Genomic DNA, 21,051 nt, shown 5'->3' with positions numbered 1-21,051 from the left:
TGTATTTATATAGTTGTTAGTATTCCTGTAATACACTTTCTTTCTAAACACGTTTTATTTTTAATTTGACTCATTCGTGTAAACTATATTAGCATATTTTTGTTTTTTTTGTATATATATTATAACATAGTCAATGTAAAGTTATATTAATAATTAAATAAAAATGTGAATGAGCAAATGTAAATATTGTCAACTGTTCAACTGGATTAATTTAAAATACTTTATTCAGTGGGGCAATTTAACAGACACCTCAAGCCTTAAAACTAAATCATATATATATAGTAATTAGAATCGAGAATAACAAAGCGGTATTAAAATGCCACTGAAACAATAATTATGTGCCTGGTCATTATTTACAGTATTAATTTAATAATAATAATTTCAAGCTTCTTGTATCTTTTTCAGATTCATTTTTTTATTCGGTTTTCATAAGCTTTGCTTATTAAAATACTTATTTATGAGACATGATGTTTCAGATGTCAATAACTTTGTGAACAAATGACACAAAGCCTGAAACCTACAGGTTTAAAGATCGCGATTTGTGAAAAATTTCACAGATTTTATTTAAACAATATCTAGTACCTGGTTGCATTTTTAGAAACCTTAGTTTTAAAAAAGCGGATTACTCTTTAGACTTTTAATAATTTTATACTGTGTATTAAAGCATGCTAATCATTAAACATTAAAAAGTCGGTATGTTTTATAAAAGCAAGATTTTTCAGTTGGACAAAAGTACATAACCTTCCACCTTCATCATAAATAATTAAATTAATAATAATAATTTAAAAACACGAAATATATGAAAAACGGGTGATTTTTCTTCCTTGTGATCATCTTAGAATCTTTGTGTAAGCTGTACGTTTTTTTAACTTTTCAATAAAACATTTCACATTCGCATTCTACTGTCTTCTCGTGGTGTGAAACGAATTAGCAGGAGATTGAGAAAACAGTGCACTGACCACTGAGTTCAGTCAGAGAAGAGGCAGCACCAATTGTGTATTTTTGACTGTTATGTCACAGTTCAATATTTTATATACATCTAAATAAAGTCAGACGTCAGGTGCCTAAACTATTAGTAATCAATAATTAGTATCAAAATTGCACTGTGATAAATTGTTGCACTTCCAATTTATCTTTGTAAAAACATTAATTTGCAAGACTGTTCAAACATACGTTAAATCTGACTATCAAAAAAACAGGGTTCACTTTTTTTTACTCTCCCTACTCTCTCTCACCTGCTGCGATTCTGACGCAGAATAGTTAAAAATGGGAACAGGTCAGAAACGTGAAGGGGAGGCATCTTACCACCTCTATAACTAAAAAAAGTGCCAAAGAGAAATAGCTTGAGTGACATACAGATCCAAGAAAAGTTTAGTGTGGTCTACTCTGCTTTAAAGGTACTCTCCTTGTGGAAGAATTTTTTAACATCGAACGTTTGCCCACCAGCTAACTGACAGAAGCAAACTGAATATAAAATGTACTTGCAAGAATAGCGATTACAAACATTAAAAAGCATACTTGCTTTACTGTTATACTGTACAGTGTATTAAAACACTCTATGGTCACTACATTGTGAGTAACGCTGTCCACTAAACCTCGTTCCCACAATTTCACAAGGGCAAGGTCACATAGCTGATTCACAGATGGATACAATTCACACATTTGTCAAAATATTTAGTAAAACTATCCATTTCAGTAATCTCACCGTGTTAATCTCACTGTATACCCCAGTGCTCACTCAATGCTCACACTCCCAGTTAAATAAAAAAAAACGTTTTCTGCATTATCACCTCACACTGGAGGGAAGGAAAAGTGCCGGTGATCATTTATTTCACTGACAGACAATGTTGATTAAACTTCATTCAAAGGGTGTGGTGTGTTAACACAAACTCTGCTTAACAGAGCCGCTTCTAAGAGCAAGGTGACTTTCTGCTCAATTAAATATAGCTACAGTACAGACAGATTTTAAATTCTTAAGCAAAATTAGCTGTTTGTCAAAATCTGCTACTTTGCAAGCAGTACATTACTTTTCCAAAGGTACCTTTTGTCTCTCGTGCAAATTCAACAACGGTTTATTTTGTATCATTCTGAAACTTGAACGGTATGCCTCAGGGACTCATTATAGTATTATAGAGAATATGGTTTGCACAGGAAAATCAAAATAGTCCCCCCCCCTCCACCCCCCGCTACCAACCAGGTCCTCCCGCTGTTCCAAAGCCATATAGTTTCAACGTATGTGTGAAGTATCTTTTCTTACTCCAGTTATTAATCCAATCTATTTTAACTCATCCGGCTATGTAAAAAATATAGCCAAAAGGATCATTGTAAAGGTTAAATTCCAAGCTGAAAAGACAAGACTCAACGTGTCTTCTCTAACTCTTCAGTTTACAGCTCGTCCATGGTCATTCAATATTAATATTGTAACGAATGGCAGGCATACAGATGGTACAAGCCGGTTGCAGCGCAGTGACAGTACAGCCCTCCGCTCCCCTGCGCCTAACAGGCCGCTAAAAGAGGTCTTCTGTAGTTTAGCTGGAAAAACCTCTGTTGATCAGCACAGGAGATCTGGGTTCGAGTCCATGCGGTGAAGGGAGAACTGGGGCAGGAGCAGTGAGGGCCCAATAATCTGAATTCGTTACAATGTTATTAATAAAATATTCCATATTGCAATTAAATTGGAATGTTTTTACAAATATAAGAAAAGGCAATACAAAACGTGTAAATATAACCCTTTTCTCTCCTTTAACTTAAAGAATTGCATGAAGAAATCCTAAATCACTAAACCATCACTTATAATAATTCATCCAGATACACTACATGACAGTCCATTGACTATTACCACTAAAAGGACAATCATATTTAAAAAAAATGAACGTCAAAAATGTTTTCAAAATGCCCCCTTGTGATATTTTAGCTGCTTAGTTACCACGACTCCATATTAATATTACTATCAAGAGGTATTAAATCAGTACAATTTTATGAAATTCAAGTATTTTATGATTAATTAAAATGTTTTTAACTATCTAAACCAATTTTTATAGTTTTTAAAGTCACACAATCACACAACGTTTGAGTTAGGTAGGTACACTTCATTGTATCTTATTTTTTATTTCATTTTTAAAAATAAAAAAAAAAATGTTTACCCATCACGCTGATAAGCTATTCCCTGATTACTGGCAATTGTAAAAAAAAATCCTTCCCCCCTCCCTTGTTTAATTTAAAGTTTTCCGTGAAGAAATCCTTAAACATAAAGCCATCATGTATAATAATGTAACGTTTTCGGGTTCTCGTGGGTTCTCTGAAGCTCCAGCCTCAGGTCGGCCCTCCACCGCTGGGGCTCGAACCCAGGTCTCCATGTTACTGAACAGGGAACCAGCCAGCTGAGCTAAAGGGAGATCTCCCGTCAGCGTGGATGCTAACTTCCCTGCTGTTCACAGTGAAGGGCATTGACGTCACTATGCTGGCAACCGGCTCACACAACCTGTAATGTTGGCTGTATCCGTTACAATAATTTATCCAGCTGGTTCCCTGTTGAATGACACTGATGGACCAGGTTCGATTCCAGGCGGTGTACTACCTAGTACAGGTTAAACTTTTTGTTTAAATTCCAAATTAAATTGTTGGCTGATTACTGGCTGCTCATATTTGGATTAATACAAAATATAGATTTTCTAAATTTGGGTGTAAACCATGTTCACAATAAGCTATAATAGTGAACTATTTTATGCAATCGGCTCTATGAGAAACAGATCGAAAGTAATGCACTGATTGCGCTTTGAACCGCCTGGGCGCAGCTCGCTACATTACAGTGCTCATTACTACAACAAGGACAATAGATGTTTTTTTTTTAAAAGAAATAAATGTCAAAATGTTTCCAAAACATCCACTTGTGATACTTTAGATGCTTAGTTACATGATTCCATATTAATATAACTATCAAGTGATGTTAAATCACTACAAATGTATCTTTTTACAATAACAGCAAGTGGTGTTCATACTACGTATTCTTAGAAAAGGTTAAAACGTTATAACTTTTTATGAAGTGCAGAATATAAGCTTAATGATGTTAGAACAAGCACGTTAAAACCAGAACCCATGTAAGTTACCTAGTTAAAGACTTTGATGCATAAAATATTTATGCATAATTAAATTATTTATGATGAAGGTGGAAGGTTATGTACTTTTGTCCAACTGAACAATCTTGCTTTTATAAAACATACCGACTTTTTAATGTTTAATGATTAGCATGCTGTAATACACAGTTTAAAATTATTAAAAGTCTAAAGAGTATACAACTTAAATTCTTAATTGGAAAAAGATTGTCCCGCTGCAGTAACCAGGATTCAAAACCAGGCATTTTCTGGCGACAGCTCAAATGCTGTACATGAGACGTTAAGCTTTATTAGCTCCACCTGGCGGTTTTACAAGATTTTACAAGGTGCTTCCGAATACTATTTTCATTATTCAATTTGCATGAGGTATGACGTGCCACGCCTTCCTTCAGTCACTCTCTCTCCTCTAACTCTGGCTGCTGTCATGCACTGCAGTTGATCTGTGCTTTGTTTCTAGACAGCTGATGTTGAGGAACATGGATCCCCCCCACATCATTTTATGTTGTTTTCTCTTAACTAGTCTGGTGATTGAGGGCTACAGTTTCCTGGGGAATGTAGTTCAGTCTAGAGCTTTCCTAGAATCATAAATTCTTTTAAGTGCTGTGTATTTATTGAAGTTGCCCTGTAATATATTTTGCAAATATACAGTACAAATCTAAGCATTTCTTTATGTTACTTTGTTTCATAGTTAACTGCAGAAACATAAAAAATCATAAAACTGCCATTAAGGCAAGTGATACAGTTCTCAAGGACTCTCTTGCTTCCTATATTCTCCTAAAGATGCTCTCTGGGCCATTTTGGCAGGCTAGTTAGCTGGCTGTTTCTTTGAAAACAAAGGATCTCTGTTCTTATCTGCAAAAATATCTGGCCAGGATTTTTCTACTTGCAACCTAAAAACCTCTTGCACTACATAAACCAAGTGATTTAGAATGAGCTACAATAGATATGAAACCAGAAGATACTGGATCACAAAGGTTTACATATACTGTGCTACAAGGAGAGTGCAGCTTAATTCCAGGTCCAGGATGAATAAATTCAAAGTAAAGAAAGTAGTGCCTAAAATTGTTTAGTCATCCACCCATTTTCTTACCGCTTCACCCAATTCAGGATTGTGGGTGAGCCAAAGCCTATCCTGGCAAGCAACAGGCGCAAGGCAGGATACATCCTGAATTGGATGCCAGTCTTTCACAGGTCATACACAGACACAAACAGATAGTGTATATGCACACCAGGACCAGTTTTCCCAGAAGCTAATTAACCTACTAGTACTGTATATCTTTGGACTGTGGGAGAAAACTAGAGCACCCAGTCGAAACCTACACTAAAAGGGGAGAACATGCAAAATGCACATACAGTAGATAGCACCCCACGTTTGTAATTGGGCTCCAGTCCTGAAAGGTGACACTGCTAAATAGTTTGCAACAAAGCCTCCCACAATTTCATCCACTAGAAAAAAAAAGCTGAAAAAGGGGATAAAAAATCCAGGATCCAACCCCCAGCCCCCAGAGGTTATTGCCACCAGGAATGTCTGTGCCCTAAATATCTTGAATTATTTTGGAAATTATAGACATTCCAGGCCTGGTTCAGGTATTGAATTCAAGGTAAACACTTGGGAATCAAGTCTTAAACATCAGATTCTTTTGATGTCTTTCTCAGTACACATACTAGAAAGAAATATAAAAAAAAAGAAAAAAGAAATGTTATTTTCTTTTATAAAAAGTATTTTTTTTCAAGTTTACCATGTAGAAACCCATATTTTTCCTAGACCTTGTCCAATATATCTACTATAGTAGATACTGATATTACTACATTGAAGCAAAAAGCTAAATGCCCACAGTTTGAATTCAGTATGATATACTAAATTAAATTAAAATCGGAGACTGAAAGAGCTACTGATGAGTTACAGGTAATGCGAGAGAGACTGGTTTATGATGGTTAGGCTGTTAAAAAGCCTTTCTGGACTCCAAGAGTAAAAAGAGTCTATCCGATCTTTGATTGATTGACAGGCAGACTAACAAAGGAAAGCAAATAAATCATGACATTCACCCTGGACACCTATAATCCTTCCCTACATCTGTAAATGTGGTCAGATTTCAATGACTGCTAGTTTCACTCTTCAGAGAAATAAAAAGCTAAACAGGTGCAATTTTAATTTAGTATAAATGTTTCTCATGTCTTTATGTTTTGATTTCCAGTTGGATTTTTGTTTGGATGCAGTACTTTGGATATGTTGGGTTTCTTATTTTTTGGTTTTGCATTTATAGTTTTCTGTAAAAATGGTAAATTAGCAGTTTGTGCACTTTAAGATAAGATAAAATCACTTTATTGGCCATATACAATTTCTTGTATAACAAATCTTATACAAGATTTGTTATATTGTATACATGGTCTTTTTGCATACCATGAGACACACAGACAGGGAGAGAAGCTTGGGATCAGAGCACAGGGTCAGCCTTTTGTACTGCACCCCTGGAGCAGTTGGGGTTAAGGGCCTTGCTCAGGGGCCCAATGGAGTGGGATTCCTCTGCTGGCTGCAGGATATGAACTGGCAACTTTCCAGCCACAGGTGCAGATCCTTAGCCACAGAGCCATCGCACCGCCCATATAAAATATAGCACTTTTTTTTTCTTAGATAATGTCACAGGGCGTGGGCTATTGAGGCAGTAACAGGCTGGGATTGATTAGGTTATGTTGATTTCCAGGATGGTATCAATGTTGCCTCTCACTCAAGCGTGGAGATTGAGTGACATGTCACTCAATGTGACATGTATGTATGAGGTCTTCCCTCATACATCAAAGACACCAACCATGCGCTCCAACTTTGTAATTATTTCCAATTTCAGGGCACTGAATGCTACATTTTTACCATGGACATCACATCTCTTTACACCATCATTCCCCATAATGACGGCCTTACAGCCCTCAAGCACAGGCTGGACAAACGCACAGTGCTTGATCCACCCACCCACACCCTGGTACGCCTTGCAGAATTGGTTCTCACACTGAACGCATTCTACTTCAATAATCTTTTTTACCAACAGGTGAGTGGAGTTGCCATGGGCACCAGAATGGGACCCAGCTATGCCAATATCTTTGTTGGCTGGGTAGAAGAACGCTTCTTCGCTTCCTACACTGGAAATCCCTGTCCCTGACCTCTATAAGCGATATATTAATGACTGCGTCGGTGCAGCCACATGGTCCAACGATCAGCTTGAGTGCTTCCTGCACCATTTCACCAACTTCCACCTGTCCCTCAAATATACGGTTAACATATCTTCCACTACTCTTCCGTTTCTAGACATCAACTTCTCCATCAACTACCCCCGACTCTCCACTTCGGTTTATTACAAACCCACGGATTCACACAGCTATCTCTTGTATAGCTCATTTCACCCCAAACATACTAAAAACAACTCCCTTTTTCACAGTTTCTTCGGCTACGACGACTATGCAGCAATGACATCGACTTCGAGAACCAAGCCCTCAAAATGTACTCCTTTTTCATCAACAGAGGATACCCCAGCAGTGTTATTGACAGGGCCCTTGCCCAAGCCAAAAACACCCCTCGGACCATCAACCCAATCAGGAACTCCCGGCGTAACAACCGCATTCCTTTGGTGCTTCCCTACCACACTTCCTATCCCCAGGGCTATTAACGACAACTTTTCCATCCTACAGGATGATCCCTACATTGGGGCCCTCTTTTCTGACCGCCCCATCATCTCATATCGCCGATCACCTAATCTGCGCAACCTTCTTGTTCACAGCTCCCTTGACCGCCCTTAGGAACCATCCACACCAGGTACTTTCCCTTGCAACAGCTGTATCACCTGCAAGTACACATCCAACACCACACTCATTCAAGGCCCCTCAGTACAATTCCGGATAACCCAGATGGCATCTTGTACCTCCAGCAACCTTATTTACTGTATCTCTTATTTTTACTGTATTTTTAGCAGTAAATGCCCAGTTTCTCTCTACATTGGAGAAACAGGAAGGAGACTTGGAGACCACTTCAGAGAACACGTCAGGGCTGTGAAGATTAAAGATCTCTCCAAGCCCATTGTTTCTCATTTCACCTCTGACGGCCACGACCACTCTAATCTCTCCTTCTGTGTTCTCAAAGATGGTTTTCCGAACTCATACATCAGAAAGACTACCGAAACCAAACTTATCCTGCAGCTAGGATCACACCTTCCCCCTTCTCTTAACGACAGGGTACTATTGTACTAAATTTTCTCCATTCATTGGAAATTTCATTTCACACCTCTCGACACCTATTCTGACTTCACACCTCTTGATTGGCCTCTCTTTCTGTCCCCTGCTCCCGCCTCTCACCCCTCCTCCCTCCCAGCCTTTGTTCTCCCACTACATTATCTTTGCTTACTGCCTTGTCTCTCTCACACCTGAAGAAGGCTCCACGGCCGAAACGTTGTGTTTTCTCTCTTCTTTTTCTCAGCATGGAATAAACCCATTAGTTGTTCTAATGAATACAGTCTAGCAGGAACTGTCAGTAACAATGGTCTCACCCAAGTTGTTCAGGAAGCAATTAGGTATCGAATACTTGGAGGTGTGAGGGGTCACTGAGCCAGTTTTAGCCAGACCAAGGGAGGAAGAGGGAGAGCCGGAGAGTGAACAAAGAAGTGATAAGGGCCCATAACAGCTAGCTCGGCACTCCCACACCCCTCAAACAACACATGCTTCCTCCTGGAAAAATACTGGGCAAACCTGATTCTGACAGGGACAGTGGAAAACCCCGAGAGGGGTTGGCTAATGGGAGGAATAAAAACACCTGAGACGGAACAGAGTGCGCTCCCAATTCCCACTGGACCCTGGAAACGACACAGGCAGCACAAGGGAAGCTGCAAAGTGTAAGACCACAGAGGCAAGGACCTATTGGTTCAGGAACTGATGACTACAGGGTACATTGGCATTGGAACAGAGGTACTGTACAGAGACTTTTAATACCCGAAGGCAAGGAACAAAGGAACCAGCCCAGCTAGCCGATGCAATCTGAGAAGTAATACAACCCGCAGAGGATTTCTAGTGTAACCTGAACGGAGACTGGGGAAATAGGACTGGGTGGTACCCTTCTCCTTCAAGTGAGCCATCAGAGACTACAGGTACTAAGAAGAAACGTTCGAGTGGCCTCTCTTCAGTACTTTACAGGAAAGACTGCTGTTCCTTCAGTTCCTGCTGTGTCTTTGGGTGGTAGTGGATGTGAATGTAGTTAGAAAATATAAAGGGCACTTATACAATACAAATGCTTGTCGTTGGTCTGTGTGTGCATTGGTGATTCTGGGAGATAAACAAAACCTGTGGCAATGTAGAAGAGCCCTAGCACCCCAATTGTATTGCTAGGTGTCGTAGTCGTACATGAGGCAGGAACATTCCTTGCCCAAAGGGTTCACCTTACTGTGACAATAAGATGATTGCATTGGTCAATTTGGGATTTGAAATACACTGTTTTAAAAAAGAGCTTGTCTGGTTTCTTATCCAATATAGTTGTGATATGTTTTGCTTTTGCTGTTCAAAATTGTTGAAAACAACTTACAGGGCTGGGGGCTTTATTGTATTACTCCATAATTGTGTCCTGTGTTATTAATATGTTTTTTTTTTAAAATAGATTCACTGCTATCCACTGCAACGACCTCACCCTCAACGTCAGCAAAACCAAGGAACTGATCATTAATTTCAGAAAACTGCAAAACGGCCATGCCCCTATCCAACGGGACTGAAGTGGAAAGGGTCAGTAACTTCAAATTCCTTGGCATCCATATCACTGAGGACCTCACATGGTCTCTCAACGCCACCTGTCTTATCAAGAAAGCGCAACAGCGCCTGTACTTCCTAAGACGGTTGAAGAAGGCTAAGATATGTCCCCAGATCCTCACTAATTTTTACAGATGCACTACAGAAAGAACACTGACAGGTTACATCAAAGTGTGATATGGCAACTGCAGTATTGCGAACTGCAAAGCCCTACAGCTGGTGGTGAAAACTGCCCAGTCCACCACTGGGGTTGCTCTCCCATCCGTCTAGGACAGTTATGACAGACGGTGCTTGAGGAAAGCTCTAAGCATCATCAAAGACTCCACACACCCCAGCTACAGCCTGTTTGACCCTCTACTATCTGGAAAAAAGTACCGGAGCATCCGATTCCGGACTACCAGACTCAGAGACAGTTTTTATCCCCGCACTATCAATCTATTGAACTCCCAGCCTCTCTCACCCACGTTCTGAACCCTTACAGTTTCTTCTCTCTTTATCAAAACTCAAACACATTAAAATCTACTTCTACCTCACATGTCAAGAAATTTGCTCTCCATAATTTTCTATCCTTTATTGTATTCTGTTGATGTATAATCTTGCACAACTGATGTTGTTTTGCACATTACCTTTTTCATGTTTTTGTTTTGCAGATTATCTGTTGTGGTGTTGTGCATTGCCTGTTGTTGTTTTGCACATTGCCTGTTGTCTCTGTCTTTCTTTTCTTATACAATTGTATTGTTGTTTCTTTTTGTACTACTTAGTACCTGTGTATGAGTATAATGACAATAAACTTGAACTTCCAAATTGCATATGCAGACAATAAAGGTATAAGAAAGTCAACAAGAGTTAAATAATATTACAATGGAGGCTAAAAAAGATTGAAGCATGCCTTCACTAGATCTAGCGAGTGGATTCTTTAGCCTGTTGAACTGACTCGGTTTTCTCCAGGTCAATGTCACATCATAACAGCAATCTAGTGAAAATGCAATACGTCCTAATTGCATTTTAATAGATACATAGTATGTCATTATAAAATAAACACAAAATAAAGCACAAAACATGAAACCATGCAAATAAATAATACTAGGTTATTGTGGTGCATTTATGGTCTGATAGGTATGACCCACATGTAGGTCAAATCTGGCCCACAATATCAAGTAAGTTTAAAACGCTCTGTTTTAAATCATTTACACTAAGGAAGAAATCAACAATATGTCTCATGCAAGTTCTATATTAAATAATAATGTAATAAAAAAGGCAGAATTTTTATGTCCGAGAAGCGCTTGTGATACTGAAAGTAGCCATGTCCTCAAGGGTCATTACTGTCCCTGAGGAGATTTTGTTAAAGCTTTCCCTCTACCTAAGATGGCAGACCAGACACCCAGCTAACAAGAGACTGGATTCCATCAACCAAGCTGTGCACCCTGCTCCAGCCCACATAAATAGAATGGCAAACTAAAAACTGAACATAATGAGATAAACATAAAGAAGTAATCAGAGCATGAGCGATACAAGACCTTAATATCAGCTTCTTCCTCTGCACAGGCTGAAGTTGAACCAGCCTCCAGGCCGAAGATTCCAGCTTTACCAGCTACAATTACAGCCTTATACTGCAACAGCCATTTTAACACAGCACGGGTTGTATTTTTTCAAATACAGCAACAGAAGCTGCAGTTTCCCTGTCTCATTGCTGCATTACATTCCTGCATGCTGAAAATTGGCTGTGCCACTGCCAAAACAGTAACACTAACACAGCAAAAGCTGTTTATCTTCAAATAAACCATGGGTTTGCAGACTCCAGCCACTCCAGCTCTTTCACAAGCCTCTGGGCTGAAGACCAGCTGTAATGTTACTGTATTAGCGGCATTATTTATGGTGCTGGTTGCTGGTTCACAGACATAGACACAGGGCTTAAGACTATGGTCTCTCGGATACCTGCACAGATCAGACAGAAAACATGCACCTCTTTGCTGCCTCTGTTGGCTGACAACAAATAAATAATAATAATAATAATAATAATAATAATAATAGGTTTATTTTTATGATAACAATAATAATTCTCATTATTTTAGGAAAAGTACTCAAATAATGATAAATATCGTAATTAAAAACCACAATATGAGGACTTGTGAATCAAGAGAGTTAATCACGAAAATAGACTGTCCCATTCAAACACTGAGAAAACCAAATCATATTAAATAGCATAATATTCATATTGTACTGTCATGTTACAAATGATGGAAAATTACTGGCAACTGTTAAGTAATCAATAAAAATCAATATGTAACTGAAACTGTCCAAATATGATAATTGAGCAGATGATAAAATCTGTGATGTAACAATGCCAAACAGAAAGACATAGATACAAAAAACTTTTCCACTTAAGACATTTTGTTTATTACATACACAGATTAAAAAATATGTGAAAGTATTTAATTTCACGTGGTAGGTCACGTGTATGTAACAGGTCATCCAGATCTTGATCGTTTTGTAACATAGACGTAAGGTCCACAAATTTGTTTCTTCCAGAAAAATGGGATTTGTATACTTCTGAACCATAGAATCACCTTTCTGTTATTTTGGGAACAGAGCAATGGTTATCAGGGGGTAATTAATAATTTATCTCAGACAGGGTGATTTGTATCCATTTGACTGTCAGAAATGAAATGATCCTCATATTTTACTACTGTGCATTAATAGGGTCTCTTCTACTGCTTTTGTTCCTAAGTTGAGGAAAATAGACAACGGACAGATCTCTCAATTACAGTAGAAAATCCAATTCAAAAGATGGAAAAGTAAATTGAAATTAAACTTTTAAAAGACTGAGTTTTAAACTTTTTTAAAGAATAAGTTTTAATTGTTTTCAAGCATAATTTTAAAACTGTTGTCAGCAATAGAGCTAAAATCCCTGTATAAGACAAGGCAGAGGTTTTATAAGCATGTTGAATGTTGAACTCAGACTGAAACATAGCCTTTACTGAGCCAATTGAAGATGATAATAATGTCATGCTCTGTACTTCTGAACAAGCAACAAGGTTTTTTGAAAATACTTTTATTCACATCACTATAATGCTGAAGCCTTCGTAGGAATGGATAATATTAGAAACAATATTAAGACCACTGCAATTATCTAAATTGACTGCTGAATAGGTAGGGCTTTTAGATACTGCTATAAAAGCATCTAGCTAATTCTCTGCAAAAACAGACTTCTCCTGTCCTTGCAGATATTGCCCTTGAGCTGCCACTGCAGTACTGGATCAAGTTAGGCATTTAATATTAAATTATATAAATATTGTATTTATAGATATAGATATATAAATGTTATTTATATTTCATAGATCAAATATCTGCTTTAATTTCCTTCTTTTAAAGGGTAAAATACACAGCTACTGATCATGTTGGAATTCTATTCATCCATTTTCTATTTGCTTTATCCAATACAGTGTCATGGGGAGCTGGAACTTATCCCAGCAATCAAAGGGCAAAAGACAGGATATACCCTGAACAGGATGCCAGTCCATCGCAGGACAAATGCAGACACAAACATGCACATAGTCATAGCAGGACCAATTTCATTTATTTATAAATCATTAGTTTATTAATATGGTTCATTCTTTCTTTTCTATATAGGAATTATTTAGTAAAACATGCTTTTACAGTATATTTATTCTCTCACAGTAAGTTTTATTTACATAGAATGTATACATTTTAGTACCATCGTAAATTAATAACCAGTACTTTATCTTAGTTTTCCAATAAAAGAATATTGTTGAAATAACAAATCTGACCTGAATTCTAAATGATATTTGAAAATATTTCCATGAGTACAATTTTCCAAATAACCATCAAGAAAATGATCAGATCTTTAAAAAATGGTTCAAGTACATAGCATGTTTAATACATTATTCCAGCATTTTCTACAACAGATTAGACCCCAAAGAACGTGCAAAGCAGTATAACATTTAACAGAGTTTTGTTATATTTTTATAACAAGCACATAGATATTAACCACAGAAAAATATGTTCAAGAATATGTCTGACTTTTAAGGTAAAATTTCCTTTGCTAACAAAAATTATGTGTATTTTAGCAAAATAACTTATCAGGCCTTATCAACCACAAATTAATATGTATGAGTTGAAATACTGTAGTATTAGAACACTGGTATAAAAGCACAAAAAGGAGGAATAGAAAAACAGCAAAGCACGATTGCCAAGTAAAATCCAGAGTTCATCTGAAAAAGTTGAATGTTGTTTAAAAAATTAGGTTGTTTAGCAATGTGAAGAGATTGGTGAAATGGAATTTTATCTTGTTTAATACAAAAGGATAAGACAGCTGAGGGTTACTTCCAGCTTAATCTGCAAATGTCTGATAAACAGACATTCTTCTTACTCTGCTCTACAGGATGGGTATCTATATCCTTTTTATTAAGTTATTTTCAGTGTTTGGTCTTTCTGCACTGTATTAAAAGAAAGAAAATGTGGAAGGAAACACATTTGTTCACAAAACATTGACCACAGAATTTAAACTAAATTAAAAAATAGAGTGGGACTAGATATTAACTTGCATTTATTTTAATATTTCTGTTTATTTTGGTTTAATGCTTTTCCTGTTTTGTTACTGACATTTATCTTGTTCTCTATTCACATTCAAGTAAAAGTTGTTTTGAAACATACCACCATAAAAGGATTAATCACACAAATACTTCTCACTGAATTAATAAACAACCCAGCATTTATTATCAACATTTAGCTGCCAAGCTTCAACTTACAAGTGTTACAGGGAACACGGTCGATGAAGCTGGCTTGTTTATGCAAGCCCTATTACATTTTAACTTGCCTATATTTGAACATGGTACCGTATATTTTGATTTAAACTATTTATATAGAAGCATATCTGAAAATGGTAAGTTTGTGCTAAATTAACTAAAAATGGGAGAAGGTGAACATCCTGTACTTAAAACAAAACACAGGGTCACAGAAAAAAAAAATCATATTGTTTTGGATCTCAAAAAATGTGAATTCCATCCATTCATTTTCTAGCCACTTCATCTAGTACAGGGTTGGTGGTAGTCCACGTACATTGACACTGTTAATTAGTGTGCTCTTAAAAGTACAACGATTTTTCTGGAGCATCAGGAAGCTGCTGAATTGATAAATTCTGTAATGCCTGTTGAACTTAATGTGTAAATTAATTAATTGATTTATCTGTATAGAACTTGTCCTTGACAAAAACACAATTTTTATTGTTTTCCCTGCAGCTCATTTTTCAATAGTAATCAATAACCACTTTCACAGGATACCTTTTCCTATTAGTGAAGTGGTGGCTTACAGTCTTTATCTAGGTTCCCTCTCTTACCATGAATGGATGAAATCACTTTCCTCTAACATTTCCTCTAACTACTCCACGTGCCAGTGACGGAGATGCCTCCCTTCCGGATGTGCTGATTCAACACAATCATCCCCCAGAAACTGCTGAACCTTAAAACCTCACTCTGTAACTAGATCCTGGACTTTCTGACCGAGAGACCTCAGACAGACCGGATTGGAAACAAAGTCTCTAGTACCACGATACTGAACACCGGAAACCCCCAGGGCTGTGCACTCAGCCCACTTCTGTTCACGCTGATGACTCATGACTGCACTGCTAAGCACAGTGCAAATTACATCATCAAGTTTGCTGATGACTCAACAGTGGTGGGCCTCATTAATAACAACGATGAGGCACCATACGGAGAGGAGGTGAAGAAACTAGTGGACTGGTGCATAAACAACAATGTTGATAAGACAAAACAGATGAAAATTGACTCCAGGAGGGCCCACGCTGATCACTCCCCACTGCACATCAAATGCTTCGCTGTGGAGACAGCTAGAAGTACTACGTTTCTTGGTGTGCATATCACATATGACCTCACTTGGACCATCAACACCTCCCTAGCTAAAAAAGCACAATAATGTCTCCACTTCTTGCGGCGACTGAGAAGGGTAAACCTTCGCCCCCATACTATCCACGTTCTATGGAGGTACCATCAAGAGCATCTTGACAAACTGTATCATTGTTTGGTTTGGGAATTGTAAGGTCTCAGACCGCAAGTCCCTGCAACAATTTGTCAATACAGCAGGAAACATCATTGGAACCTCCCTTCTGTCCATTCAGGACATATACCACAAACGCTGCACACACAAAGCCTCCAGTATTGTGGATGATCCCTCCCACCTTTCCTGCAACCTCTTTGCCCTCCTACCATCTGGTAAATGGTATCACAGTGTACAGGCCAGCTCCACCAAACTCCGTAACAGCTTTTTGCCACAGGCTGTCAGGCTCCTCAACACCCTGGTACCTACTGCACCTACTCCAAATCTAGAAACCTAGTTCTTTTATGCCTAATGTCAGGCATACTTTCTGATGTATTCTTTGCACAATCCTGTAAAGTAAATTGCACTATGCACATTGCACTTTATGTAACCTATACCCTGACAGAAACGTCTATGTCTACATTGTCTATAGCATTGTCTTGTCACTGTTTTGTCTGTATTCACACCGGAGAACGATATCTCGATCCTCTGTATATTCGTATATGGCTGGATTGACAAATAAACTTGAACTTGAACTTGATTTCACTATGTCAGAGAGAGACAAGGAGGTTCATGTTTAGCCATCTGTGTGTTGCTCATTGAGGAATACATACAAGAGTAGGGCAGTGAAATTCACAGATGTTCTGGTTTAATTTCAAAATTACATATAGTAACATGTTACTAAAGTTTTCAGTAATAAGCAGCAGTGGTGATCTAGGTTTCATCCCTGACATACTGTAGATTGTTTTCTCTTTAACTGTTCTAGAACTTCAGAAATTCAGTGTATGTTAGATAAACTGTAGTCCCACGGCAGAGCAAGGATGTGTCTTACATTTAAGCACAGGTTGTACAGTAGGTAACTTTAGCAGTGTTGAGGAAATGAACGCACTATGTACCAAAAGCTGTAGTAGAGGGCAACAATACTTCTTGAGGTATAATAGGAGTCAATGATGTATCCGTATATACTGTAAATAATCTGCAAAGTTAAAGACAAATAATGCTTTAGGGAAACATAAGCTTCTGAGCAATGAATCAGCTGTATTGACATAAAGAGCAGGTGCAATACAAACTGCGTTAATTAGACACCCAGACCCCAGTTCATGAAAATGTATTTTTTTCCTAATAATTATTAAATAAATGAAATTAACTGCCTGCACATTTACATGAAAGACTTTTCTTTTCTCAATCAGAATACTTTCTGACGTTCCAAAATGTTAATTATGTCATTTAAAGCACATTTATTCGATATAAAAAATGTGAAATATATATATATAATATTGCCATTTGCTGAATATGTAATAGTGTTTCACAAATAAAAAAGATCAAAATGCAGTGACTGTGGCCAGGCATTGTACAGATCTAAATTCTGTTATAATTCAGTATTATACCATGGCACAATATTCATCCTTGTGAAGCAATGATATGCAGTTATTATTAATGAAAAGATGAACAAGCATTAGTGCTTAGTGTTTTAGACTTGAAATGTCAAGAAATCTAGTCTTTGGGATTTTGTTTTGGAAAAGGGTCTCATAATGCTTTGAGAGAAACAAGTAAAGCTGCTTTTGACCTTTCTTTCACAAAAAGTTGTAGCCTTTTAAGTAAATTCCAGTTACTCAATGCAAACATCTGCAGATTTCCAGTGTTTATTCCCTCAGCTGACACCCTAATGACGGTTACATTTAGCTGCCAGAACTGACAATGGAGACACTTACAGCTGTCAGGGGGGGTTGTTGCTCTTTTTCTGCAGCACTTCATAAATTGACATTTTGGCTAACACAGGGGGTTTCGTAATCTTTTTTTTAGCATATGTCATACATTTTTTATGAATTTGGAAGGCAAGTAATTTGCAGAAACCATGAAGACAATTTATTTGACAATACCTTTTCTCATTAAGAAATAATTTTAAAAAGGTGCAGCTGCCTTTCTAGTACAGCCTTTGTATAAAACAAAACAAAGTTATCCGCCTATTAAAATATTTCTAAAAATAATAACTTTTTTTTTGTCCTGTCAATCCAGCTTACTTTAGTTAGTGAACTATGTATTAAGTAAATGATAAGTTGTTCCAGGAACAATTGTTTTAGTTTGGCCTAGATTTTAGAGAACAGGATGCAGTTTTTGGCCCTGCTTTGTTTTAACAGCTGGTAGAAACTAGTACACTGTTTGTCTCTATAAACAAATACAAAACACTTCTTTAAAAGCTTCAAAACGTCTTCAACAGATTGAGAAAGGCAATATTTTCTACACGTTAGGAAGTTTAATATCTTTTAGTAAAACAAAAAACGTTTACACTACACTTCATGTTGCTCAATTCAGTATAATTAATGATGTTCACATTTCAAATCTAACATCATATTCTCCATGTTTCAGTTTGCACCATTTTTGTGAAAGACATCCATGATATTTGTAAATGCTAATAAAAATAGAATAATACTACAAGCAAGTCTTCATATTTCTCCCATAGTGAACTGGATAAATAAAGAATTGTATGAAAAAAATACCTTATGTTAGTTGTAGATTTTAAAGTCAATATTTTGTAAGAAGTAGTAACTCTTTAATTAGCTTTTTTAAAATATTATTTCCATTATTATAATGCACAGTATTTATGTGAACTTATCACATTTTGTTCTTTTAGCATTAACAGCTAATTCTGCCATATGTTATTTGGGTATTTCCTGCAGGAAATCAGCTCTGCACTAACTTTGTTGAATATAAAAAAAAAATCCTCAATATTGTAAACAGACAAAAGTCTGCAAACATATTAAAAGCTCCAGAAAGGAAAATATAGAGAGTAGATACAGGCATATAATACACACATACAATACATATACAATTATAAACTGTACTCACCAAAGAACTTTGAAGAGGGAGAAGTTGGCTCTGAGAAAGTTATGGTGGAGTCTAACAGGGTTGCTGTGCTAGTATTGTCAGCCATAGTGTGTAGCTGGGTGTGTGCAGATTGAGAAGGACAGCTGGTCTGTGAGTGCTGCAGAGAGACTCTAAGGAGAGATATTTGCAATGAGAACACTGTGCTATACTCTGGTTTCAAATCTCTGCAAGTGGAAAAGGAAGCAGCACATGTGTCATTTTCTTCTTTGGTCTTGCACACACCAAGATCATAGAAGTTCAAATGAAAGGAGTGTCTAACCTTTCACAAACCATTGTTAACTCTATATATCTTTAACTCTTTTCTATATTATTAAATATAATAATAATTATTAAATCTTATATTATATTAATGATTGACAAACAGCATGAAATACTGTTTTAAATAATAGTAATTAAATTGCTAGCCTTCTTTCAGATACAGGATTCCAAATCTGGTTTGTTTATCTTCATTTGTGGGTTTTAATTTCAGAGAATTCAAATATATTGTAGTTAAATTTATTTCAAGATGCTCCCTTAATTTAAATAAATAATATAACATGGAAACCATAATCAGTTTACAAGCAAAAGTTAACAAGCAAAAAATTAGCTACTATTGTATGTTTATTTGGAACTTCCAATTATTCACTTATTCACCCCCTCAGTTTCAAATTCCTCATTAGCAATTTATGTATCTGACCTCTACAATCCTTCTATCACTACAGTAAGAAGATTATGAATCACATTTTTGAGAAAAGACCATAAACAATTTCCTTACAATGTGATACTTAAGGCTATTTGACAATTTTCATGCTGTGAATTCCATAGTATCCATATGACAGTAGAAGGAGTGATGCAACTCTCACTGAGAAAAATTGCAAGCTCAAAAGCTGGCAGCAAAACATAAAATTGGGGATGTATGGTAAGCCAAGAACACCCAGGAAGGCTCAGGACCAGCCAGCTGCAAAACTCTTATCTCTGTAAGCATTAAGGTGTCTTCCAGGTGTCCCAATTTCTTCCCACAGTCCAAAGACATACTGGTAAGTTAATTGGCTTCTGAGAGAATTATTCCTGGTGTGTGTGTCTCTCTGTGCCTTACAACAGACTGGCGTCCCATTCAGGGTGTATCCTGCCCCACGCCCATTACTTGCAAGGATAGTGCATAGTGTATCGGCTTCAATATTTTTTTGTTACTCAGGGAAAATGAAAACACTGTTGTCTATTTTTGTTAATCTGATACAGACTTTGGTACAAAGTTTGAAACCCAAGGAACGTTAGCATTTAAAAAGTTCCACATCTATAATAATTACTGTCAGACTTTACAAAAAACAGTTACCATTCACATAAAAATGAACAGTTTTCTGTTCTGTATTTTGTCGTGTAGTTGATGTGTAGTTTCAAAATTGATGTATATATAATACATGAAGACTAATGTATTATTATATCTATCCAGTGCAAGCAGTATACCTATTACTATTTAATTCTCCTCCATAAAGTTTTACAAGTCAATAAAACAAATAATAATGTCTTTCAAATGCATGAACTGAGAAAACATTTCTTACTATTTTAGTAATAGTGATCTTTAAAAAAATAATACAATTATAGTGAAATACATGATTAAAGTATTATGGTATTCTCAATTAATCCACTTGCCAGTAATTTGGAAATTAAGGGTAACCACACTCATGTATATTTTCTTTTTTAGCTATTCTTCCAGGGTAGGTCATTTGCATGAATGCTTCCTATACCCTTAACATCTTCTGAAGTCAATGAAATATGAAAAGGTACTTACCAAATTTTCCAGACTTAAATAATTATTTTGTTCTTGTGTTTATGAGCCTTTTGGTCCACATTAGAAATTTACATAAATTTCTGATACGTACTTCATCTGTAAATTTAGGTGAGAGTGTTTTCTCCTGTTAAGGGCTATGTTTTTTGTTTTAGTGTGGGTGGAGCCATGTCTTTTCCCTATGAACTATTTTTTGCTTATTCCCATGTTAATTATTTGTACTTGTTGACCAAAAGCTCAGTGTGCCCCTCCTGTCCATGTAAAACTGCCACAGCTGCTGTCTCAGGAAGCTCTAGGGAGGGACTGGAAGTAGGAGGGGTGTAGCAGGCCTAGGAACTCAAGCAAAAAATGCTTTGGAGAGTTGTTTGTACAAGTAACACATCCAATAGTAATGATCTCATCTTACACAAACACAAGTTTCAGAACTCCTGGTGCCAGTGAAAA

At 36.9% G+C, this 21,051-nt stretch overlaps 1 protein-coding gene across 1 annotated transcript in view; it reads right to left on the bottom strand.

The window, feature by feature from the left end:
• Positions 1–20,816, bottom strand: part of gypc (glycophorin C (Gerbich blood group)) — a 39,602-nt gene extending 18,786 nt beyond the window's left edge. Inside the window, exons 1-2 of the mRNA XM_088930503.1 lie at positions 20,611–20,816; positions 18,804–18,952 (exon numbers count right to left, since the gene is read on the bottom strand). Of these exons, the coding sequence (XP_088786629.1) occupies positions 18,804–18,888 (85 nt within the window). The 5' untranslated portion in view covers positions 18,889–18,952; positions 20,611–20,816. The remainder of the gene's footprint in view (positions 1–18,803; positions 18,953–20,610) is intronic.
• Positions 20,817–21,051: the final 235 nt, after the last annotated feature.

Source organism: Atractosteus spatula, chromosome 13 (assembly GCF_055471065.1).
Source record: "Atractosteus spatula isolate fAtrSpa1 chromosome 13, fAtrSpa1.hap1, whole genome shotgun sequence".
Classification (NCBI taxonomy): Eukaryota; Metazoa; Chordata; class Actinopteri; order Semionotiformes; family Lepisosteidae; genus Atractosteus; species Atractosteus spatula.
This window is presented reverse-complemented; position numbering and strand designations above follow the sequence as displayed.